This window comes from Lycorma delicatula, chromosome 5, assembly GCF_047948215.1.
Source record: "Lycorma delicatula isolate Av1 chromosome 5, ASM4794821v1, whole genome shotgun sequence".
Lineage (NCBI taxonomy): Eukaryota > Metazoa > Arthropoda > Insecta > Hemiptera > Fulgoridae > Lycorma > Lycorma delicatula.
In genome coordinates this window covers 121,671,590-121,698,708 of record NC_134459.1, presented here as the reverse complement: position 1 = coordinate 121,698,708, position 27,119 = coordinate 121,671,590, and the positions used below count along the sequence as shown (strand labels likewise).

The following is a 27,119-nucleotide window of genomic DNA, read 5'->3' as shown; positions in this document are numbered from 1 at the left end:
TTAGTCCTTTAGTATTGCCATAATCTCCTAAACCTCCTTTTTGCAGCAATAAGATCCATCAAATCTTTTAGGTAGCCCACTTCATTCTGGCCCGGTTTTGTATTCAATAAACACTTCTGATCTTCCTAGCACGGAAAATACCAATTTGCATGGGAGGAATGCATTGGATTAACATAACATTGGGGAAATTGCAATCAGAATTAGACCTTCACAGTGACTGGCTAGGTTAATGGAAAGTACATGATAATACATCAAAATCTAGTCGTAATGTTTGCTACGAGGAGGGGAGCTGTCCATGAGTCTGCGAAGATGGAGTTCACGTTCCTCATTCGGACAACGTATGATAACTAGGATCTTATTTTAACCACCGCCTAACATGGAAAAATCACGTGAGAGAGAAGAGAAAGTAATTAAGTATTAAGGTTAGGCGGTTGAACTGGTTACTAAGAAGGACGTGCGTGTTGTCGTTAAGTAACAAACTGTTATGTGTAAAGAGTTATTAAATCCAATTTCGGCCTAGGGGATATAACTTTGTGGTACGGCAAGCAGTAACAACATCGACACCATGCAAAGGTTGCAGAGTAAATTGTTTAGGAACATATCGGGGCCTCCATGGTTTGCGAAGAACAAGGAAATCTACGATTACATAGCGATGCAATCTATTCGTGAAGAAATTTACCGATTAAGGTTAAATTATATACTTAAGCTTAACGCGCGTGAAAAACAGCTGGCTGTTAACCTGTAGGATAACTGGTAGGATGGAGAAGACTGAAAAGTTGTGTATATTGGATCTTAGTCTGTTGTTAGGTCCTTTTTTATATTTTATTGATAATTTAACTGATATATACCATTTATCATTTTTTCTCTGTTTCATTAGTTGTTGATTTATGTGTATCTTGTGTATATTGTTAGTTATATTTTATTCTTTGTACTTTTAATTGTATTTTGCTTTGTTCAGACTTCTACCGAATTCTCTTCGGAAATATCACTAAAGGATATTCTCTTTCAGGACATTGTTGCTTTTTACGAATTGATTATAGTTCTGTTATCTAGGAATCTGATTGTAAATAAAAGGAAATAAAAATATACTTCATGTGTAGTTTATTTAATAACTACATTTCAATAATTCGTTTTTTATCATGAAGGAGAGTTTTTTTGTTTATAAATTACTATATATTCATATTTATATCAAGTTCACATGCATATTTTATTACCAATTTTATTTTTTCATTTATTAATTGTTTAGCATCATCACCTTTCACTTTATTTTATTACATGAAAAAAAAAAATAATAATTTCGAAGTCATGAAAAACAATAAAACACTCGTTATAGAAACACAAATGTATTTGATTTATTATTGAAATAAAGAAAAATATTTAACTGATTCAAGTACAAAAATCTGTTTAATGTAAATTAAATTTCCAATTTCATTTTTAATTACTAAAACAAAGGTAAGTAATGAGTAATGAGGGTTTGCTGATTGACACGATCAATATTCATTATTTACAAAAAAGCAAATGTTTGTTTTTGCCACTGTCAATTCCAAAACCGTTTACAAAACGACAGCTCTTGACAGCACGCTTATGTACTGATATTGATACCTGTACGTGTACTTTCACTTGGAAAACTGGCAGCTATAGATTTGTATTAACTCATATATTGTTTTATAAAAATCATGAGGCATATAAATTACTGATTCTTAAAGGGAATTTGTGCCGAACCTTTAATCCAACTGTAGGATTTTCGAAAATGAATTTTTTCAGATCTATTTGAATAAAGAATTCCTAATTTCTACGATAAATATTGTAATGATTCCCATACTGATAGTTTTAATTTATAAAAAAAGAAGAAAAATGTGTATATGTGTAAATAAATAATAATAATAATAAATAAATAAACCTCATTGTATACATTGAATACATAATGATTGATATATTATGTACTACTCTGGTGCCACAATTTTTTTTCTGTTAAAAACTGTAAATACTTTTATTTGTATATTTTGCGAAAATAATTTCAATGTTGTCAGATTATGAATCTGCATTTATATGGTGCTGATAAGGTGGAATCTTGTAAATTTTGATAAATAATTCTCTAAGTAAGAGTATTTTCTCACGATTCCACGGTGATCTAATCCATACAAAATTTTATGATTCTCATAGATTTTCATAAGATTTTGAGTGTGTTCTGTTAGACGAGTCAACAAACTTTTATCCTTAAAAGCCTTGAAATAATGAATACCTTACCATTATATTTGTGTCTCTAGTGTTACCAACGCGAAGTGAAATTCAATGATGATTATTTTTTAATAAAAACTTATTTTTCAGTTTAAGAGAAATAAGCAAGAAAATTTGTAAAAATGTATAAAATTAAAGTCGCAAGTGATGTAACTGAATATTTTTTAACCGTAATTAAAATAGTAATAATTTGTTTGTTTTCATATGTTAAAATCATTTTTCAAAGTTAAATGAAATTTAACTCCAAATTTTACTCCAATTAAGGTAATTGTTATCATTACAATATTTCCAACTTTCTAGATTCGATTTTTTTTAACAGAAACTATAATGGATCCATACCAAACACGAATTCTAACCAAATTTGATTATTATATTTTTAACTCTTGCTGAAATATTATTGATAATAATATTGATTAACATTGATTGACGTTGTTTATTCAGATAATCATAGAAAAGTAAATGCTAGTTAAGCTGTACATGAAATATTGTGTAATATTTGAGTAAACTGAATAGATTTTTAAAACTATTTTATAATTTAAATTAGATTATTTGAAGAATTTATTGATATATTTTTTTTTATTTCTAATTTATACTAACTTATGTGATAATGCTTAAATATTATAATTTTTTTACAGAATTTATAATTCATCAGTCTCTTCTGCTAAACTTGTTAGAGTTCTAGTACGCTTCAGGTATTAAAGCGACATAAACAGAAAGTCATAAAAAATTTTGTTTTTCCACTTTGATAGAATTTGATAACCTTTTTCTTTTTAATTTTATTATTTCAACAAGAAAATTAATATCAGTTATAATGAGAAGTATTTGAAAACTCTTGCGAAGTTCTGCATAAGAAGACTGACTTTTCATTTCGCATGCCGTAACTATTTCGCAGTCAGAAGCGCATTAATTTTCGAAGTACATCGCACTACATGCGTTTGATTAACGAGTAGACTCTGTACATAACCATCGAGTTTCAGCTAACTCATCACTGTGACTCACTGCATAGGCGCGTATTAAAAATACACCCTACACAGTCAACATTACTTCAGATTGAAGTTATATTGCTCTCGACCTTAAATTGAACGTAAATGAAGAACGATTAAACCAATCATCATCAAAATTTTACACGCACAACGTCCGATCCACTACTACATCATATCTACATTTCAATGAAATTGATTTGGTAGTTTTGGAAATTTTTTAGTCACATATTTTATGCACGAATGGTATTTTCGAACTCCTTGTTATCTCAAAACGTAGAGAAAGTTCATTTTCACCCACTAAGACCCGGCTGAAAGTACGAGTAACACATCTCCAATTGAGGTTTTGTTGTCTGTTGTTGACATTAAATTGAGCGTAATTTAATAACACCTCAAACGATTTTCACAAGCACATTTTCAGATAAAATATTACAGCACATCTAAATTAGAATAAAATTGATTTAGTATTTTTGAAGGTTTTCGAGCTACAAATTTTATACAAAGGTCTCTCTCTCTCTCTCTCTCTATCTCTCTCTCTCTCTGTATATATATATAATATATATAAGGAAAATACATTTTAAGTGAGTAGTATTTTCGTATACCTTATATCCCAAAATGTAAAAAATTCAATTTCACCTCGTAATCTCACTGTGCAACCAAAAGAAATACCATAGACTTTTCTTCAAAAGGTCAGTAAAAAATTCTAGGTAACGTAATATTTAAAATAACCTACATTATTTTCCATATATTTTTACGTTTTGTTATTGCCTAAACTTTCTTTTATTTTATTTAAAAGAAATAAATAAATTAGAGATTATGACCGAAGAATAAACCCTTATTTTTTTAAATTATTATGTGACGTACATTACGTGGAGGGAAATTTGAAGGGAAAAACGGAAAATAAAGATCGGATATTAGATAGTAATTCAATTTCCTGCAAATATTAAGACATCATTCACCACAGTAATTTGCTACTACCGTGCTAGATTAAAGACTAATTTTATTACTAAAAAAATAAATTATTTCCTTTTTTATATTTATGATAAAGAAAAAAGTTGCAAAGAAATTAAAAAATTCTATATGTATTTTGAGCTATAGTTAGAAACAAAATATATATACTAGCGGACCCGACAGACGTTGTCCTGACGCGGCATTATTCTGTAATAAATGCACATACATAAATATAAGTAACTTAAAATTAGCAGGAATGTGTTCTAAATTTCATTAAAATGACTATTAGTATGATATTATCAGTTTGTGATTGTTGTATTATTGTAATGGGTTTATTGATTAATTATGTGTAATATGGTTAATATTTATTTTCATTAAATATTGAGATGTCCGATGAAAATTGAATTAACAAATCTAAACGTCGTAAAATTAATAATTAGTGTAATTAATAAATTTTCATCCACATTACTACTAATTTTCACTTAACATCATTCTAAAAAAGTACCTCCTACGTATTATTTTTTTATTTAATAATTTTGATGTTTCATAACCATATAACAGCTTAATTAATAAATTAATAAAAAAATTAAAGCACTGTAAAAAAGCAACGTAGTTAAAATTTTAGTAGAAATTTTTCTCATTCTTTATTTTAACATCTATTTTACCAAATTTTAGATAATTGTAAATTAAAAATAATTTTAGAAAACTTTTTATAAAATTAATCAGCTAAAACTATAAATTCAATTTTTTAAATATACTTTAAACTATATTATAAGTAACTTATATTTTAATTTTATAAATGTTATCATTTATTTTACAAACTTAAATTTTTATTTTCAGAGAGCCGTTCAATATTTCATAAGTTGCATAGAATCAAATGAGAACTGACAATTTAAATTTTTAGGTTAAGTTGATTGTTATTGAATGCACGTGTATACATCATTACAATTCATGAAATATCATGTAAAATACTCACGTCAATACTGCACCTTTCAAATTTGCACAATGTACATTTTTTAATTAAACTTTAAACGTTATTTCAATAAATAATAATATAATATAATATAATATTCTCAATAAGCGCGCAATTCTAGCAGACTCGGTAATGCTTCGCTATTGCTAGATCTGAGTATACATACAGATTAAATGACAACAATTGAAACTTTCATAAAACCTTAAAAAACTGAAATTAGCAATTTAACAAAATTTAACCTTTCACTTTATAAAAGTCAGAATGTAAATAAATCCAAATGGCAGAACAACAGCACTACCTATCGGATTTAATTCTCACCACTATCTAATCACAGTATTCGGTGGAAAATAATTTTTTAACGAAAAGTATTGTGGCTGCAAAATCATTACAATTAATACTGAACATTAAGAAACTTACAAAACATTACGGAACCTTAACAAAATTTCACCTTTAACTTTATAAAATTCAGAATGTAAATAAATGCAATTGTCAGAATAGTACTACTACCTATCGGATTTAATTCAAACTATTCTCTAAATACGAATTTTAATGTAAGAACAACACTAAGCTACAACGCAAGTAACTGATGTGCGAAAAAGCAACAAAATAAAAAAAATTCCTAGAATCCGATCGCAGCACCAACTACCGGGTTTGACTGATAAACCAAAAATTAAAAAAACTTCTAAAACGCGATCCCAGCTCTGCCTACCGGACACAATTGTGAACCTTAACCATCCCAAGATCAACAACACATAAATAAATTAAAAAAACATTTTCACTTCAATACTGTACCTTACAAATTTGCACAATGTATATTTTTTAATTACACTTTGAAACGTTATTTCAATAAATAATAATATAATATTTTTCAATACGCACACAATTCTAAACGCGATCGCAGTGGTGCGTGCAACTGTCGGGACAAACTAAAATTAAAATATAATATTATTGAATATTCGATACAGCGATGGCAGTGCAGTCTGCCGGATCCAATGTAAAACATTCCAAAATCAACAACTATTTATAAATAAAAAAATAATTTAAAAAACATTTTCCAGTGGACCAACTTGTGAATCTAAATCATTCTCGAATCCCCTTGAACACACACACAAAATTTCATCTAAATCAGTCCAGCCGTTTAGGAGGAGTTCACTTTCATACACACGCACACAAGAAATATATATATAAAGATTATCAAAGTATATATATTTATATCTGTATTTTATAATTTAAAAGCTGTGCATTATCAAATTAAACAAAAATGTTTGCAGGCTACAATTTTTCGATGATGCTGAAGTACCAAAGTTCAACTCTTGTAATACAAAAATGAAAATATATTTTAAATATTTTAAATTATTTTGTTAAATAAATACAACTGGGAGTTAATGGCATTGCTAATTTGTTAATCGCATGAATTGTAAAATTCGATTGTTTAGATTCAAATAACGGTAATATCTCAAAGTATTTAATTTGAATCGGAAAAGGAAAAATGATTAAATATACGATTTTGTTGCTAGCAAAAAACTTAAATTAAAAAAAATTCATGAATAAAAGTTTGGTACACATTTTTATTGTGTTTAAAAAATTTAATTATGAACAGTTTACAATGTTTGAAGTGATAATAATTATAATACGGCCAATTTTATTTCGTAAAAGTAAAAGGTATCAATATCGGATATATCATGTATTTTAAAATAAAACACTAAAATATTGCATTTTATGAAAATCACGGATTACTGTTTTGAATTAATTTTTACTAATCTGCTTTATAACTCGCTTCAGAAGACACGAAAGAAATAATGATCTGCTAAACCATCAACACCGTTAGACAAAAGATCACGACACTGAAAATTGAAGACCTAAGATTTGAAAAACTCAGAAAAGTCATTTCAGAGAGAATAAAAGACTATTGGAAGAAGAAAAAAGAAACTCCACATACAGAAATAGCTTGATCTAATGTACCCCTAGGAAGGTGAATTTGAAACAAAAAAAAATAAGCTTTTATCATTCACAAACGTAATATTTTATTTGCAAATTTTACTAATGTATTTGTGTATACAGTGTCTTTTAATATTCCTATTTACTCAACTGTTTATATACTATTCAGTATTATATTAAACCAATTATTACAAGTTTTTTCCAACTCGGTAAAGGGTAGATTTATCCAGAATATATTTTAAACACAAATAAATTGCAGTAGAACTAATAAAATATTACTTTATGATGTTTAATATTATTTGAATACTTTTTAAACATTACGATGACAAATAACAAACAATGAATTAAAATAAATCAGTACTTTGTAATGTATACCCCCCTCCCATCAATGTAAAAACAATCTTTAAGTAAATATGTTGCATAGATTCCAGCCATAGTCTAGCTACATCTTGGATCCTTGGCGCCCAGGTCAGTCCAGCCAAGCCCTGGAGCTCAGGGGTTTCTCAGGACCTCCCGGACCACGGGACCTACCCTAGTGCCGCAGTGCTCGCTTTGATTGTCATTTTCTTGTTGAAGTAAACTTTAAGTAAGCTTTAAACTTAAAGTAGGCTTTATGGAAACATGAAACGGAAATTAAATTACATAAAACAGAATATCAAAGGTGCCCACACCTCTGACGAAGAAAAATTCATAACTTATTTCTTTGCCATGGTGGCAGAAATCAGAAATGTAATAATGAAATAAAAGGATTAATCTTTTTCTTCTTAAATGCATATCTTTAATTCATAACTTTACTATCCTTTGCGGTAGTCAACATCCCTACTACTGCAAAAATATTTCTCAAATGTTTATTAGTATAATTGAAAACGTTGAATTTTATTTTAATTTATACAATGTATATCTCTTGAAAATATTTATAGTTTGGCACAAAATTGTAGCTACTTTTTTACTGAACATTTTAATTATTCATACTTAATATTACAGAAACCGAATTTCTGTGAACAATTTAGGCACTTATTTTAACAGTTATTATATTGCTGAAAAGTTTATTTTATTTTGTACCATATTTATAACAATCATAAAGAACAAATTACATATATCCATTTTTTTTTGTTACATGTACAAGGTTTTGTTTTTGAAATATTTTTGTTTAAATTCATCCAAGTTTTGGGGCAGGGATCATACAAAGTGTCATCTATTCTATAATGTTTTGGAATTGTTAGTTACCACAGTACCACATCAAATATTACTACTTAGGATATATTGCAGTTATTTTTTAAGTAAAATTTTAATATTGACCAAGTATATAAAAATATCTTAATTCTAAATCCTATTTAAGATTCAACATATATCAATATATACTAATTTACGTTCGATGAACATTGTTCCATGTACATTGCATAGTTTTACGCTAGGAAAGATAATATATTATTAAACTAAATATATATTATACGTTAAACTATTTCAGAACAGATTAATTGACGTTACGACTGTCATACAGCATTGAATAACTTCCATTTGAGGTTTTTTTTAGTTCTATATTTCATTAAAAATTAAATTGAAAAGCATTTTCTGATATTTTTTGGCATAAATAACTCATTTTTATTACTTAAAATGTGTTTGGGGGATAGGCTTTCTCAGTGGGTTTTACCCTAAATCTTTAATTCTATTCTTCGGTTTATGCGACGTGTAAAACTTCTACAATATTTTTTCCTTCAGTTTTTGCAGGACAAATATTATTAGCGCTACATCTCCCAGAAAGTGCTGAGGTATTTTTCATTAATAGTTTGTGAATTAAAAAAATTTGAACCAAGAAAAGTAATTTGCTATTTCTCGCTGCGATACAGTATAGCTTTAGTACCGATTCATTTTTTTTTTTTTTTTAATTTTCATGTTTGATTTATATAATGAGTTATTAGTAAATTCATTTCCTTTCTTCGCTCCAAGGAATTTTATTGTGTTACAATTTATACTTTTTAAAGATCATCCCATCTTAAAAAAAGGTTTTATAAAGCTACCCTTTGAAGGATTTACGCCTTTTTTTATTGTTTTCTTCATATACAACAAAGCTTTTCATCTATTTTGCGATCGGAGACTCTTGTTCTAATTCAATTAAAATAATGGAGGCTGCGCTTCTTCCCCAACCAATCTTTGTGAAAATAGTTACGTAATGTTATTGTTTCTGCTTTGTGTACGAAATGGTAAATGATATTCTGCTATTATTATTTTGGTAAGTGACTGTTTTATACAATTTTTTAATGATATAGACCGGTTTTTTGGGGAAAATCCAAAGAGAATAATGCAGCTCGATTTAGCTAATGGTGCCAAGAACAATAAGGTAGGACTAAAACATCGTTTAGCATTTTGTGGTTCTCTTGGTTCTCTTCTTTGAACCAAAAAATGCCGAATATTGTTGAATACTTGGAACAATTTTATCTCAAATTTCTTAATCTCCCCTCAATTTCAAATGATGGGAAAGAAGGAATATTATGATTTTTGCGTTTTGAGGCCTGCATATAGTGTACAATTTGTGAAAGGATTAGGTAAATGAGCTGTCTTCAAAATACAACAAAAACCCATTGAAGACGTGAAATATGCTTAAAATATTATAATAGAGATGTTTTCTTGTTATTTATCATTTTAATGGTTGGATTAATTTTTAAGGTAAAAGAATTACTTTTTCAATCAAGTTTTAGATTATATTTTTATGGAAATCTTTATTTTGTCTTATTCTACTATTTTGATCAGAGTTAATCTTTGTCCCATGAACTATGGAAATAAAAATAATAATTTTGCAATCCCAATCTATTGAAAATTATGTATATATATATATACATATTATATATATATATATATATATATATATAGTAATTTAATCACTTTATCTAATTTAAGTTTTATCTACCATAAAAAATATTTTTGATTATACTGTGATTTTAAATTATTGAGACTTAAAATATAGAGTATTTCATAAAAAACTCAACATTTAATGTTTTAATATATTATTTATTAAAAAAACAAAATTACAAGTTTTTGTTTTTATATACAAAGATCATTTTACTTATTTCAGTCATTCCTCCTATTTCGAATAATTGTTTGATGGTCTTTCCTCATCTTTTCTGCTCTGTTTCCCTTTAAATAAATAAATCTTGGTCTAAAGAATCACTTATGTTTGTTAACATAAACATGAAATTTCACAAACTCCCTGAGGAAGGAGTCGCATGGTTGTCAGTTCATAAGACCTTGACCGTCAGTTCTGGTTGCCACTGCGTTAAATGAAACTGTCAAGAAATTTTTCTCACCAAAAAGTATGCTATTTTGCAATCTTTCATACCCACACCGTATGAGTAAGGCCTCAAAAGCTCTATCATGTTGTTTAACATTCGCTATTAATTATGTGTAATTAAGACCTAGTTTCTAAAAAAAGATTGAAATATTACAATTCACCGTTAGGCATTCTTCAGATTATGAGATGAATGATTTTTAGCGTGTGTGAAAATGCCATGCCACATCGGTATTCGAATCCGGGATCTCCGGATGAAAGACCGAGACGCTATCATTCGCGCCACGGAGTCCGGCCATATTTGTTGTACACTTGGTTAATTGAAAGCACACCTCATCATTAAAACCATTTTCTTTAAACAAACCATTGTCTATTTATTTGTTTTGCTACACCTAATTGGTAAATTCTCAACGCTTCAAAAGGTTTGTTCGCTTGAATTCTTGTACCAGTTGAATTTTTTATGAATTCATAGATGGAACGTTTTTTTTACGAATTAATTTCATTATGTTTCTCGGAATGATAAATTGTTGATAACGATAGTAAATTGATTTAATCAAGTTTATCGATACTTTTCTCTAGATAGCGATGCTTTTCAGAGATCGATTGACACGAGAACGTCCACACGGTAGTCTAGTCGATTGGATATCCATAATCGAACCTGTTTCATCAAAGTTATTAATCAGTTTCGTAACTATTACGACTGATTATCTATAATTTCGAGATACGATCAAAATATTCTATTCGGAGTTTCTGAGCTGTCTTACGTTAATGTTCTTTAAACTTGTAATGCATCTTCACAATAATATCGAACTGTTTGTGTGGTCTTCCACGACATCTATTTGGAACACAAACAAATAACAAATATGTACAGAACCGTCTACTAAACAGAACAACAATGGTGTGCAGTTATAATCATGAATTTTATACATACAATTATCAAATTTTTTTATTTGTTTATAGTTGTAAAATATTTATAGGCAAAAACGTTACATAATCTTTCTACTATGACAATAGTACAGAAATATTAATTCTGTAAGAAGTGAATGTAATTTTATAAAACGTATAGTTTTCAAGTATTACAAACATCCTGACCTCATAGGCGAAAATACCCTGGTTTGACGGGTACGGTTGCCATGCAACCCCTCCGTTCCAAGCTCTAATGGACTTTACCGGACGTCATCTTCAAAACCTCAGCAAAAGGCATCTGTCAGCCTTGATTTTTCCTCAGTCAGGATGCCAGCGATTGCAAATGTCACATGTAACATTACCATCGGTGTACTAGAGCCTAAAGAACTTATAAACAAACATAACAATTCTCATCAAGTCTTGAAGAAGACTGGTTTTGATAATATCCGAAGGAATTTATCTAGTACCCAAGTGTATATTATGTGAATTCAACAAGCAACAATAAACTATACTAAAACCAAACATAATAAAAACGAAAACAAATTACAAAAACATAAGAGAGGGAAAAACTCAAAAAAAAAAAACATAGAGCAAACCGAGGCAAAACCCGAGATCCCTTCCGCAATCCTCTCCTTTGCAAAGTAAACAAGAAAATTTTCCACGATCGTTCATTCAGCCTGATTTCTCCAATTCGCATTCTCCAATTCAACGTCGACTCGAAGATAGTGAGCCCAAAAGTTGTCTCCGTGCGCATTAATTCGTATTTGGTACATTCATGCACCACGTGGAAGGCGTCGTCCGGCTGTTCACATAGCGGACACATACCAAAATCCACCAAGTCGAATCGCTGCAGTCTGTCCCTGAAGGCAGTATGCCCAGAAAGAAATTGAGTCATATACATGTTTGAGTTTATCTAAAGACGCCCTGCAAACCAGCAACATCTGGAAAGAGATCGTGCGTATAACGCCCACTCTTCGGAGATATTATATTAATTAGTCTGAAAGAAAAAAACTTTAAAGCCTTATTTCTTAATTATCATAAAAGTAAATTTATATCATGGTAACCATAAATAGAGAGACAGATATTTGAATAAGTAAATAACAAAAGAATTCTTTTAGTTTTAAATGGGATAATATTTGTTGACGCAAATATAATAATCTAAATATATGTTAAATAAATAATCACCGTAGTACAGTTTGAAGATATATTAACAGAAATAAGAAACTTTAATAATATATGAATATTCTTAAGGAGAATAATAAAAATCATTACGTAAGTTAGGCGAGTTCAATAAAATATAATTTGGAAATTTAAAAAATATATTTAAAAGTAGTAAAAATAAATACCATGAACTATTCTTTTTTAAAGAGTTTCAGGTAGTTATTTTATGCATATATTTTGCAATAAAAATATTTTATATTTAAATTTAGTTACTGATAAACCAAGAAAAATACAGCAATCATAATCAGCTTAATAGAAAATTTTTTTTTGAAGCTAGTCTCTTTGATTTTATAAAAATTTCCAAACAAAAGATTTGCTCTATAGGAAATTTATTATAATTGTTCATCAAAAAGTTCTGTTGTTAGTAATGACATCCTGAATTGGGAAGAAATCCATTTTTAAAAATTGTGTTGTTTTGCCATTGGAATCAAAATAAAAATAAATTTTCCTTAAAAAGTTTTTCCTTTGTCTTTCATAAAAAACCATTCATTTATCTGAAATTAAACGTGAACAAAAAATTTAATTTTTCAACTACTGCCTTCTTTAAATAAAATATCTCTCTCTTGTATTTGTACAGTTTCACGCGTTTTTATATTTTTATTATTACTGTTATCACTTTACAATTAAAACTGTATTATGTTTTTCTATAATAATAATAATTCTCTTGAATGAAATTAAACGAAGCGCATTTCAACGCATCAACCAATCTTTCATTTTAACAAGAAAGGGAATTTATTATTAAATGAAAAGGCTTACCTTTGAATATTCTTATTCTAATGTGGTTCTTTCATTTAAAACGTATACGAGTTGAAAAAAGAACTTTAGTTAAGGCATTTACAACTAGACATTTAAAGTAACATTCCGTTATATTTTCTTGCTAACTGCTGTTTTAACTTTTTTACATGAAAAAAGTTTCATTTTCTTCTTTAACCCCTTACTAATTACTACAAGAGTAGTAGCTGCGTTGAATTCAAGTATTTTCTTTCAGACTTTTGTTTTTGTACAGAATTTCTAAAGTGTATTAAAATTTTTACAAGTGCCTTTTATTTCATGAATATTTTTTTTATTTATAATTGTGAAATTATTATGATTTAAGTGGAGAAACTAATACTAATATTTTTATGTAAAGTTAAGACGCATAAGTTGACTTAAAATTTAACCTTAATTTTCTTGGCCATCTAAGTTAGTTTAAAAAAAAAATCACTTTATGGTACATTCTGATGTAACTTCTTAATTTTTTTTTAACAATAGTAGAAAGGACTTTGTTTGATTGTCTATTATCCGAGCTGCACATCTGAAATTGATCCTTTCTAAAAATTACTTATTTGTGAATCAGATTACTGTATGCAGTACACTATATCGACAATACCACCGTTACCACTTTTTGTAAATAATAGTATGAACTCGTTTTTTTAGCACTCTTATATTTACTCGCTCTTGGACTATGTGTATGAGATGCATGTGAGATTGGACTATGTATGAGAGATTCATGGTAAGGAACCTTTCAGTTGAATTTTGAAGCACTTCCGGTTATCCATTAATCTAAAATTTTTCATACAGGTTTGCTCCTAATAACAGCAAATTTTGGCAACATTTTCAAGTTGCTAAGATGCCCGTACGTTTCTAAGTGAAAAAAATGCCCTGAATTTATGAAACCTCGTTTACATGCATATTTTCTTAACAAAAGAAATTTTCTTAGTGAAAGATAACCCAGCCTGTTTCGGTAAGTTTAGATCTAAAATTCGCACACGTTTGAAACACAATTTTACCAAAACGTATAGTTCTACCTAGTTAACAAACGACTGGAGATAAATGATAACATTCTATTAAATTTATAAACAAGTGAAATATACAGTTGCTACTAGAAATTCTGTACAGTAACGACCGAAGTTTTGGGGAACTTGTGTACTTTTTAACCGGATCCGAATTTTCGGACGAAAATCGCAAATACTCGAAAACGTTTGGTAATGCTCTAAAATTTTTTTTCTGCCCCATCAACGATAATCCATCCGCTTCCAGTGGTACTCGTCGGATGATAATATTTTGAAGTTCTACTGGGGCGCCGCTTGGAAATTTTGGAGAGGGTGCTATGGAGTACCACCGTAGTATCTCGATAACAGCTCGTCCGATTTTCACGATTTGAACGGCGTATGTATCAACAGTTTAAGCCCTAACTGTTTTACACATTGGGTGCACTCTTTATTGACCTGATATTTTTGTCCGAAAATTAAATTGTTTAGCCCAATCTTTTGATTGCACTCACCCACCGTAAAATGTACCGATCCGATCTTTACGTTAAATACGCTCAAACCTGTGCGCTAGTACAGCTGAAAATTATAAACTTATGAATTCTAAAAAGATAATAAATATATTTAAAAAATAGTTATTATAAACAATTTGTATTAACTTTACTAAAATATAGAAAATAATAAAATATGTAAAAAAAAAAATAAATAAAATACCACTCTTAAATTAAACGCAATAAAAGGTAAAAAATTGTTTTAGGACTTTATTTCAGAAAGGATTTGACAAGAAGCTGTATAGTGATATATAAGATTATGTGAAACTCATAGCTTGAAATTGAAAATTAAAAAAAAAAAAAATTTAATTTGTAAATTTAAATTGAAATTTTTTTATATGCGTGATGAATGGCCTAAAGAGTGGAATGCTCATGTCAAAGTAAAAATCTTTGCACCCCACTTTTGAAGCCATTCATCACGCATATGAAAAAAACTGGAAAAAACGTCAAATTTTTTATTTGAAGCGATGACTTTCACATAATATTACACATCACCATCAAAGCTTGTTGTCATATCCATTCTAAAATACCGTCCTAAATTATTTTTTACCTTTTAGTGCGTTTAATTTAAGAATGGTATTTTAATTTTTTTTTTTTACATTCTATTTTCTACTTTTTGCGTTTAATATAAGTGCATTTATTGTAAAAGTAGTTTTTAAAAGTTTTTCATTTTTAAATTATTTGAAAAGAAATACGTATAACTTTTACTATGCTATAATTTTTGTGCTTCAAAAGTAAAACAACGAATGTATTCATTTCAAAATGTTATTTTGGATACCTCATTGATATTTATATCCTTACAAAGACTCTTTATTAACGATTCACGCCACGTCAATCCACATAACTTATAGATTATTTTAAATATCTATTTCAAGATTATTCACTTCCCGTCTTATTAATTAACTAATGAATTTATTAAATATGTCTTCTTTGTTATGTAGTTCGTAATCTGGAAATATTCATTTATTCTAATTATTTATTTATCCTCTAACTAAAAACTACTTAGGCTGATATATAATCGTCTAATTTTGTAGGATATGACAAATGCCAAGCGTGGCCGGGATTTGTACATAATTCTATTATGAAAGTTAGAAACGCTTCTACTTCCCCATAGAGGTCGAATATTACGTTAGTAATTTTGTGTATGCCTTTGTTGCACGTAATGCTGATGAATTTCTCACCTGGTATTTAATCACAAATTACAGTAGATTCTTACTAACCGTAATAATATGGTAAGAAACTTTCATGATATAATATTCTGAATTTTTTTGAGTTTTTCTATTTCATTTCCTTTTCTCTTATGAGATAATCCAGTTGTGAGAAGTTCAGCTAAGGAATTTTTCAATCTGTATTCTAAATTTTTATGCTAAAAGTCTAAAGTTTTACTTTATATAGTAAAATATTACCTAGTGGTGAAGGTCAATAAGAATTTACTACAATGAGAAATTATTAGTGAGATTTTAATTTAAAAACTTACATTATATATTTTAAAAAATTCCAGTCGTTATGATTTTTCGAAATATGGTAAAGCTCGACTTTGAAAAAAAAGTTTTGAATAAGATCTATTTTCGGATGATCAGTTTTTGATGTTAAAGATTAAAATTACTATATAATATGCTTTCTGCGAATATTTCATTTAATTGAATATGATGATTGGTGCATGAATCTATAAAATATAAATATGAGTAACTAAATGGTGATTACGGGAAACTATAATATAGCTTAAGTGTATCGGTACCATTACTACATGTGTTGTACGTCCTACTAATAGAGGTGCATTATTATAAATATTTATAATTAATTTAACGAATTTAATAATTGTATTTCATCCATTTTGCAATGTTAAGTGACTTGGTTGTATTTATACTGAACTGTGTTGGTAAATAAATCTTGCTACACGTATAAGTGAGGTGCTATAACTCATTTCACTGAAGGGAAATGACATATATCTTGACTGACTGGAGCTAATGAAAATATACTGCGTGGATGTCAAACTCCACTAATGTGAATTTGAAAAAAAAAATTCTGGGGCAACTGGCGAAAAAGATTTTGTCGCCAAGGGGTCGAATCGTGGGCAAGTGCAGGGCCAGGGAGCAGCCTCTTTGCTGAGGGCGTTCGGGTCCAGCAGATCGCTGGATCAGGACGTTCTGATGACGCATTGTGGACCCTCGAGGTTTGTGAGGTGGGCGCGCGATTCGGGGGGGAGGGTAAGCGTGGGGTGCATACCCGGACCCAGACTAGATGATAGGGAAGGGAAGGGTAGCCCTCTTGGGGAAAGTCACTATGGTAACCGGGAGGGATGTCGTCATGTCTCAATCAACCAAGAGGAACCCCGTGAGGAGATCAGCTTGAAGCTGATCTCCCCACGGGGGACAGGATTATCCCTTTAGGAATAATAAAATCCCTAAGGGGGATTTTATATTTTCTCTGCCTAATTTTGCGTATATGCCCATAGATTAACCCATATTGAACTAAATACTACTGCATTCTTAACATTTTTCTTTTTATGAAGCATACATTTCATTACTTAACGAAAGCATACTATCCGTAATCAAAATTATTTTTTTTTATTATCGGTCCTGTCTTTTACTTACACAAGCGACCCTAATTTAATCAAAATTAAATATTAATATCAGTACATTTTATTTGTCATCTTAAACAATTATTACTTAACTTTACCCAAATCTGAATTTAGTGATACTGCTTGATAAAATAATTTAAATAATAAAATTCCTCATGACTGGAATTCAATAACGGTACCTAATATTTAATTCTGTAAACTTATCTAAATATTCTTACTTCTTACGAGAAGAGAATATTTTACAATTACAATATTCTGTTGGCAAAAATCTATGATAATTTTTTTATATATTTGTTTTTGAATAATATTTCAAGACACATTCCTTTGAAACTTTTATATTTTATTATTAAAACCTTAAATGTTTTTTTTTTTTTTTATAGGTAAATAGATTTTACAGATGTAATTACTTGTTCTTTTTTACTGTATTGTGTTCCTGTGCTTGTAGTCACTCAATTTTTATTTTAAATTTCTTTAATACATTTAATTATCAGTTTTAGTTCATATGTGTTTAAAAAATATTTTTAATACAGGTATTTAAAAATAAATTTTAATATCCTCATTTTCCTGCAAAATATTGCATTTTTTAGAATGCTTTGTTAATTTCTATATATTTCTTAATTTTTTGAACTTACAAAATTTACAAATAAATTATTGTATTTTCTAGACAACAATAATCAAAAAATTCTTTGGTCATAAAAGTTAATTGTAATTTTTCTGTATGTCGATGATTATATTTTTCCGATTTTGTGGGAACAAATGAATATTTTTACCTGTATGATGAAGATGGATATAATGAATATTTTTCCTATTTTAGCTCTTGGAAAATTAAGAAGGAAGAGGGTTTTTTAACTTTAAGATGTAAGAGAAGTTCTAATTTACCGCATTAGGAGCTGAACTGCGTTTACGTGGAATGTGAAGTCACCAATCCAATCTTTTTCAATATATTACTGTTGTACAACCTCGCACTCAGATTCAGTGAAAAGAACTAAAAACTTGTTATAATAAGCCCAGTTTCTGGTAAACACACATCTACCTAATTAGTTAACATGTTTTTACTGATTATATAATATTTCTTTACGGTTATATTACTTTTAACCACGTTTTATTTAAAGTAAATCATCAGTTTTCCACTGAACCGTATGAATTACGAACCGTACATTTCTTTTTCTTATTTTATTTAAATCTATGAATTTAACTAAAGTATTCTATTTGATTAATACCCATGGTTAGAATAATTATATACAAACAAATTAAAAATAATAAGAGAAAAAAAAAAAATTAAACGTAACAATATTATTATGAGTTATAGTAAAGATACTGAATGACTGCACTCTCAGGAGTAATTAATTAATATGCATATTTGTAATAGTGAGTGAAACATGATTAATACCGAGCATTCTTGAAGTAATTAATGAATATCTTTATCAGTAAACTCGCTGTAGAAATTTAAACTAGAACTATTTTATAGATTTCTCAATAATTAACTAATAACCTATCATAATATAATTTTAGTTTCTAAGATGAGTTCAACATGCCGTAGTTTTTGGTATTTTTTCTATACTTTAGGACTGATTCCAACAGTTATTTTTCTTAAGTTATTAAGAAAAATATATAATTAATATATATATATAATACTATATATATAATTAATATATATAGATATGGGTTTCTTTTTGGGGATTATTTTCTTTATATTTATTATCTATTCTCTTTTCCAATTTTTTTATTACACACTTTTTTCTGAACGTCTATCTTCCTTGCCCCGTTGATTATACTTCTCCTGACATCTTGAAGAGTCAGATTACGAAGTAAGCTGCGGATTTTTATGGGTATAATTACCGATACATGTTAACTTGCTGACTAATTTATCTTTTAATTAATATTATAAAGTTACATACGCTGCATTTTTTCCAATAAATTATAATATACCGGATCGAATTTTTGTTTAAATAATGTTTTATAGCTTTTTTAATAAATGTATGAAGTTTAAAAGTGTTTACTTATTCCAAAATATTATCACCGTCTATCTTTAAATTTTTCAGACTTTATTAATGTTATGTATTTAACATTTATTAATTATTATGTGCCGTATTTCTTCATTTTAAATCTCTGCTGTAGTGTTTATGTCGCTATCAGTGTATTGTATAACCGTTTAAATTTCCTAAATTATATTAAACTTTATCACGCGTTAAATTGTTTATATATGTTTAACACTCTTATATTATGTTTAATATTATTTCACGCTTTATTATGTTGGTTGCATTTTATATGATGTTTACCGAAGTATAATACAATATAGATTTATGTTTTTTATCTATCTAATAGTGATAAACATAGTTTACTCCGCAGCAGGTAAAATGTTATACTGCAAAGTTTGATATAGCCTTACAGAATGTTGTTCAGTTTTATGTATTATTGCGTAAAAAAGTTTCATTACTATATTTTATTTGCATAGAATTACTTAATCTATAGATCTACATTTTCGTGAATGTACTTTTTTAAAAAATACAAATTTATGCAACTGATAAATATAAACATAAAATTCGAACTCCTAAAATAATATTCGAATATGATACATTATAAAATAAATTTAAAAATAAACAATGATACTATTTTATTTTCCTTAACCGATGTACTTCCGATGAAAATGTACTTCCTAATTGATTTTTTTCTTTTGAACTACCCACTCCCATATTTTTTTATCCGAAGTTAAAAAGGCAGTGCTCGTGGATACAACAAAATATAATAAATATAAAATAATCTACTTAATATTTCTTCTTATTTTTTAATTTATAACATTACTAACTAACTAAACCTAACTAATCAACTAATAGTATATATAATTTAAATACTTTTCAGTGTATTAATGCAAGACAATTCTATATAATATCTCATCAGGAGATACATAGCGATTCGATTCTTGGATCTAGTCATGCTAGCTTAATAAAATATTATTCAACTTTTATAAACATTCATTACCGTAATTATTTGATTTTATCCACTAATTTTTGCTTTCAGCTTATAGGAATCAGATAATTCCCAATAATTAACACCTTAAGCTTATAAAGAAATATATTAAATAACTAGTAAAGTGCTTCAATAAACAAAAAATGTTAGTTTCTTGAGGAGTACTCTGCACTCTGCTAAATTCTTAATAAAGAAATAGCTAAATCGTAATTTTGATGAGCTATGTAATCGTAAAAAATGTAAGTAAATGTGAACTACGTAGTCGAAAGTAATTGGGTTGATAGATACAAAGATTAAAATAATTTTAAAAGTAATACTGTATAATATTGAATTTTCTTAACATGGCACCGTTGGTATTTTATATAAGCTATATAAATAATAAAGGTTCAACTTGCCAATATTAATGAATATTAAATTATTCTAGTGTTATCGGATTTTATTCGTCAATCATCAGGAGTAATATAAAATTAACAGTTTTGCATTTAAATAGTAGAATAAAAATTAAAATGAAATAAAATAAATTATTAAAATTTGCATATTCATAACAGTTGATTGTTAAGTATTAAAAGTAAATAAAGTCACGTTAAATAAAAACACCTTTCTGTAAGAAATTTTCAACTGTTATGAAGTATAAAAGAAAGCAGTTTAGCCAATTTATTAATTATTGTTTATGATTTTTTTTTAGTAGAATATCGCTATCGAATCTAGTTTGTTCGTTCATCAGTTTGTTATTATGTAATAATTTTAAAATTTGTCTAAAATATTACTTTTATTATAATTATTAGTATATTCCAATATATCGATAATTCTTTTGGATTATAATCATGATTTTGTATTCCGAAATATGTTTAGCAAAATTAGACTGTTCTTTATTACCTTTATTTATACAGTTCTTTTATTCTAACTGAAAATGAAGGATTAGTCATACCGATATATTTTAGATTGCAGTTTTCACATTTTAGGCTATGTACTCCTTGTTTGTCTAAATTATATTTATTATCATGTTTTATTGCTTCTGAAGATTGGTCATTATTTATATATTCTATTATTTTATTATTAGTTATATAAGTTGTTTTTAATTCAAGTATTTTAAATATTTTATTAAATTTCCTATGATTTATATTATCAATTTTAACTTATACCTACTTATTTTTATTGGTTCCAGAGATATAGCCAAATACAAGGGGAAGGCACATTGGTTCGAATCAGACTTCATCTCCTTTTTTTTTTAATTTTTTCTTTTTTTTATTTAAATGTATTGATTTATTAACATTTATTAATCTCTGATTGTTAAAACAATTTAACGATAAATAATAATTCAATAATATCAATAAAAAAAATATATATATGAAAAAAAAAATCAGAAGTTATTAATGAAATAAAATTTTATGAATAGACGGAATACCTGTAGAATTACTGCGCAGTGCAGGTGAGGAAGCGATTGATAGATTATACAAACTGGTGTGTAATATTTATGAGAAAGGGGAATTTCCGTCAGACTTCAAAAAAAGTATTATAGTCATGATACCAAAGAAAGCAGGGGCAGATAAATGTGAAGAATACAGAAAAGTTAGTTTAACTGGTCAAGCATCAAAAATCATAACTAGAATTCTATACAGAAGAATTGAGAGAAGAGTGGAAGAAGTGTTAGGAGAAGACCAATTTGGTTTCAGGAAAAGTATAGGGACAAGGGAAGCAATTTTAGGCCTCAGATTAATAGTAGAAGGAAGATTAAAGAAAAACAAACCAACATACTTGGCGTTTATACCTAGAAAAGGCATTCGATAACGTAGACAGGAATAAAATGTTCAGCATTTTAAAAAAGTTAGGGTTCAACTACAGAGATAGAAGAACAATTGCTAACATGTACAGGAACCAAACAGCAACAGTAATAATTGAAGAACATAAGAAAGAAGCCGTAATAAGAAAGGGAGTCCGACAAGGATGTTTCCTATCTCCGTTACTTTTTAATCTTTACATGGATCTAGCAGTTAATGATGTTAAAGAACAATTTAGATTCGGAGTAGCAGTACAAGGTGAAAAGATAAAGATGCTACGATTTTCTGATGATATAGTAATTCTAGCCGAGAGTAAAAAGGATTTAGAAGAAACAATGAACGGCATAGATGAAGTCCTACGCAAGAACTATCGCATGAAAATAAACAAGAAGAAAACAAAAGTAATGAAATGTAGTAGAAATAACAAAGATGGACCACTGAATGTGAAAATAGGAGGAGAAAAGATTATGGAGGAAGAAGAATTTTGTTATTTGGGAAGTAGAATTACTAAAGATGGACGAAGCAGAGCGATATAAAATGCCGAATAGCACAAGCGAAACGAGCCTTTGGTAAGAAATATAATTTGTTTACATCAAAAATTAATTTAAATGTCAGGAAAAGATTTTTGAAAGTGTATGTTTGGAGTGTCGCTTTATATGGAAGTGAAACTTGGACAATCGGAGTATCTGAGAAGAAAAGATTAGAAGCTTTTGAAATGTGGTGCTATAGGAAAATGTTAAAAATCAGATGGGTGGATAAAGTGACAAACGAAGAGGTATTATGACAAATAGATGAAGAAAGAAGCATTTGGAAAAATATAGTTAAAAGAAGAGACAGACTTATAGGCCACATACTAAGGCATTCTGGAATAGTCGCTTGAATATTGAATAGACAGGTAGAAGGAAAAAATTGTGTAGGCAGGCCACGTTTGGAATATGTAAAACAAGTTGTTAGGGATGTACGATGAAGAGGGTATACTGAAATGAAACGACTAGCACTAAATAGGGAATCTTGGAGAGCTGCATCAAACCAGTCAAATGACTGAAGACAAAAAAAAAAATTATGTACTTTTAAAAATGTTATGTGTAATTTAATAGGCGAACAAGAGAGTCATATGATGTCGACATCAGATTTTTTTATTAAATAATTGATTTGTGTCATAGTTTTAAATTAAAGGTTAAAAGAAAGGTTAGTTTATAATTTCAACTATATTATTGTATTTTGTTAGTGTAAATAACGCTAAGAATGATTGGTTGTTTTATGTTGTTCATTTGATAATATAAAAATTAATTTCTTTTATTAAATAAAATTTTTCATTCATTTATTACTCTTTTGTCACTTTTTTGTCTAATATATGTATTAATTACTATTAAAAAATAGAAGATCTCTGCTACTTCTTGGAATTCGATCTTATCTCGTATTTTGACTAATACAGTACTACAGCTGTAAGGAATTTTATCTTATGCATTGGTACAGTATTGTGTAATTGCGTGTAGAAAATATTCTCTGGTATTGACAGATCATTGAGAAGTTGGAAATTTTATTTGTCATTTTAAAGGATGGCTCAATGCAGTAAGAGAAGGATTTTATATTCTTGTCGATTTGAAAATCGTCTTTTTTTCATTTTTACAAAGAAAAACATACCCTTACCTCCATTTATTTTCTAGTTAGCACGACTCAAATGAAAATTCGTTGTGTATTCAATAATCTAATTTTCATCTGTCTGTTTAACAACCGTTCTCTCTTTAAACTCTTTCATAATGCTATTAACCTGTTTTCCGATGAAATATTTTTTTTTCTCATCTAACAAGACAGACAAATAAGAATATTATTTATCAACATATAAGTAATACTTGAGATTTCAAATAGCAAAATTTAATCTGTTTAGTCAAGTCGCACATTTTCCATTAAAAACCTGTAGATAACCAATATATACAATCATATATCCCCTTCGTAGTTTTAAAACTGTATTGCTTTTCAAAAATTTCTACTAATTATAGTGGAAAACAGGAAATTAAATGTGATATCCAAACAATTTTAACAAATAGTGAATAAAATAAAATCTATGATAATACTCCAGATTTCAGTCTAGTGGATCTCTTTTTGTGTTTTGGAGGGGAACTCTTTAAAAAGTAAACTGTACAATTCAACTTTAAATTGAATTTAATTTACAACATCGTTCAAAATCAACCTGACAACTTAATATTAGGTTTTGACAACTGAAATGACAATAGATATCCTACCGATACGTATCGATTAGTCTGATCAATACTTTAAAGTTATTTACACAAATTGACCTGTCTCATTTTTGATCTCATCATAAATATCGTTCAAAACATTTTTAATTTGATATACGTATTTTTCTTTAGTTTGTTACTTTCAGTTTAAGTTAATATAATGTAATTATCAAAAGTTTTATATCTACATTATTTACAAAAATAACTTCAGGTAATATTGATATGTAATTTTAAGATATTATTTCATAAAAGCATATTGTTCCGTTCCACATCGAGCCGTCCGGTGCTGCGATCTAGTGGGTGCTAGTGCTGAATGGAGAGTTAAGTGGTACTAGCATTCTACGTCAGAATCTGATCCATAGCGGTTGTATGCACTTTCAGTCTGGATGGACATGTTCGAATGAACAATTGATTAGTTTAATAGTATAAGTTATATGTTAAGTTTAATTATATGTGTAAAGTTATGTATTAAATATTCAATTACATGTTATCATTAAGCGTCAAGACGACAATTCATTAAATCATTATTCAACAAGCAACACGTCGTTGTCTTCATTTATCACCTATGAATATACAGTCCAACCTCGCTCTAAAATCTACCACATATAAATTAAAAAAAAAAAAACATCCAAATAATTTGAAAATGCAGTAGTTTAGAACAATGACTTGGAATATAACTAATTAAGAATTTTTTTTACAGTGTGGATGCCAGAGAACGAGACTTTAAACATGCCGAAAAGTGGTCAGATGAACACGTTTTTAGTAATCGAGCGTATTTCATGCCAGAAAGAAGACCGGCCCAACTTGGAGTGGATAATGTGCGTGAATCCGATGCTGGAATGTATCGATGTAGAGTGGATTTTAAAATTGCACAGACAAGGAATTCAAAAGTTAATCTCACAGTAGTTGGTAAGTAGAATATTACTTTTTATTAAATTATACGTTTAACTAGTATTTGTTTAATTTCATAAGGATTTAATAGTAGAATAAAAAGCTCTAGAACTTGATGGAAACTAAAATAAACGAAACTGTTTGTTTCAGTCATCAACTTGTGTAATAACTTTATTTAACTGACCAAATGATAAGTAACAGGTACTTGTTTGATTGATGAGATACTTTTTGTTATTGACTTAGTATGAAAAAAAAAAAAAAATCTATTAATCGTTTTAAAAAAAAATTATCTTTTTACGTGTTTAGAAAAAGAGTAATTTTTTTCTAATATTTCTGTTTTCGTTGAGTGTTACAGTAAAATTTCGATGTAACTCCATTTAGCTTCTTCAAAAATAAACAGAATACGTGTACTAATTGCTTCACATAGAAATAACCAACAAAAATATTCATTCTTCCTCAGATTTTTTTACAGATTACCCTTTTAGCAGGGTACTTTGTCTTTCAAATCTTTTACCGACTTTTCGAAGGAAAATACAGTATTGTTTTGTTCGCATGATGAATGTGTGTGGGAGGAGGAGTGAAAATGAATTTTCATTACATTTTGTGGTATAAGAAGTACGAAAACACCATTCAATTAGATTGTGGTTTATTTACATATAAAAAAAATTTAACGGAGCATAAAATAGAAGCTTAGTTCGTTATGATGCAGCAAGTTGGAACATTATCCCACTGGGTTGGTCTAGTGGTGAACTCATCATCGTAAATCAGGCTGAATCGAGAATTCTAAGGTTCAAATCCTAATAAAGGCAGTTGTTTTTATATGGATTTGAATACTAGATCGTGTGTACCAATGTTCTTTGTTGATTGGATTTCAATTAACCACATATCTCAGGAATGGTCGACGTGTGATTGCACAAAACACAGTTAATACAGTTAATTTACAATGATACATATCATCCTGATTCGTCCTCTGAAGTAATACCTTGAGGTGGTTCCGGAGGCTAAACAGAAAAAAAATTTGGAACATGGCGTTTCTTTATCTGCAGTATCTATTATTAGCAATATTATAATTTTTATTGCAGTGCGTTTTTGACTTGTAACTGTTTTTTATGGATCAAAATTTTACATTAGAATGAGTTGATCCTTTTTCAGAAGGAAACAAGATAACGAAAAGTCGGTCTTCTTGTTCAGTTCTGCGCAAGAGGTTTTATTTATCATTACAATAATTATATTTTAATCGTTGAATTTTTATTAGTTCTGAGAATTTATACTTTTCAGTTGGATTGCAGGTTTTAGAAAATGCTACTTTAGATTATTCAATGATGTATTTTATTAACATATAATTTTCATTTAATTACGTGTAGTTTAGCTTATTGACTATTAGTATAGTTATTGAAATTGCCGAAAAACAAGATACATCATTAAGAATCATAGGCCTCACTTTAATAAAGTTGAAAGCTTTATTAGTATAATAAAATAGTACAATATTATTAATTATTTTTGTATTTATATCTGAAATTTTATTAATTTAAAATAAAACTGAAATAATTATAATTATATAACAACAATAATGGAATCTATCTTTACTAGTAATGAAATTAATTGAATGACTATACTTTTGGAAAATATTTATCGTTTATAGATTCTGACTTTTATTTGATCACGTTTCTTTTTCTCATCACAGAATTTCTTTTACACATTATTTTACCGACTTTTCGAGAAAAAAATACGGTATTACTTTCGGTCGTATGGTGTTTGTGGAGGGGGTGAAAATGAATTTTCATTATCTTTTGAGGTATGAAGAATACGAAAATACCATTCACCTAAATTGTGGTTTCCTTAGATATTTATTTATTTATTTATAGGTCTTTGTATA

General features: G+C 28.3%; 1 protein-coding gene across 1 annotated transcript in view; it reads left to right on the top strand.

Moving 5' to 3' along the window:
* The window catches only part of LOC142325737 (uncharacterized), a 479,280-nt gene that overhangs the window by 112,683 nt on the left and 339,478 nt on the right, over positions 1-27,119 (top strand). The window contains exon 3 of the mRNA XM_075367770.1: positions 25,053-25,261. Within this exon, the coding sequence (XP_075223885.1) occupies positions 25,053-25,261 (209 nt within the window). The remainder of the gene's footprint in view (positions 1-25,052; positions 25,262-27,119) is intronic.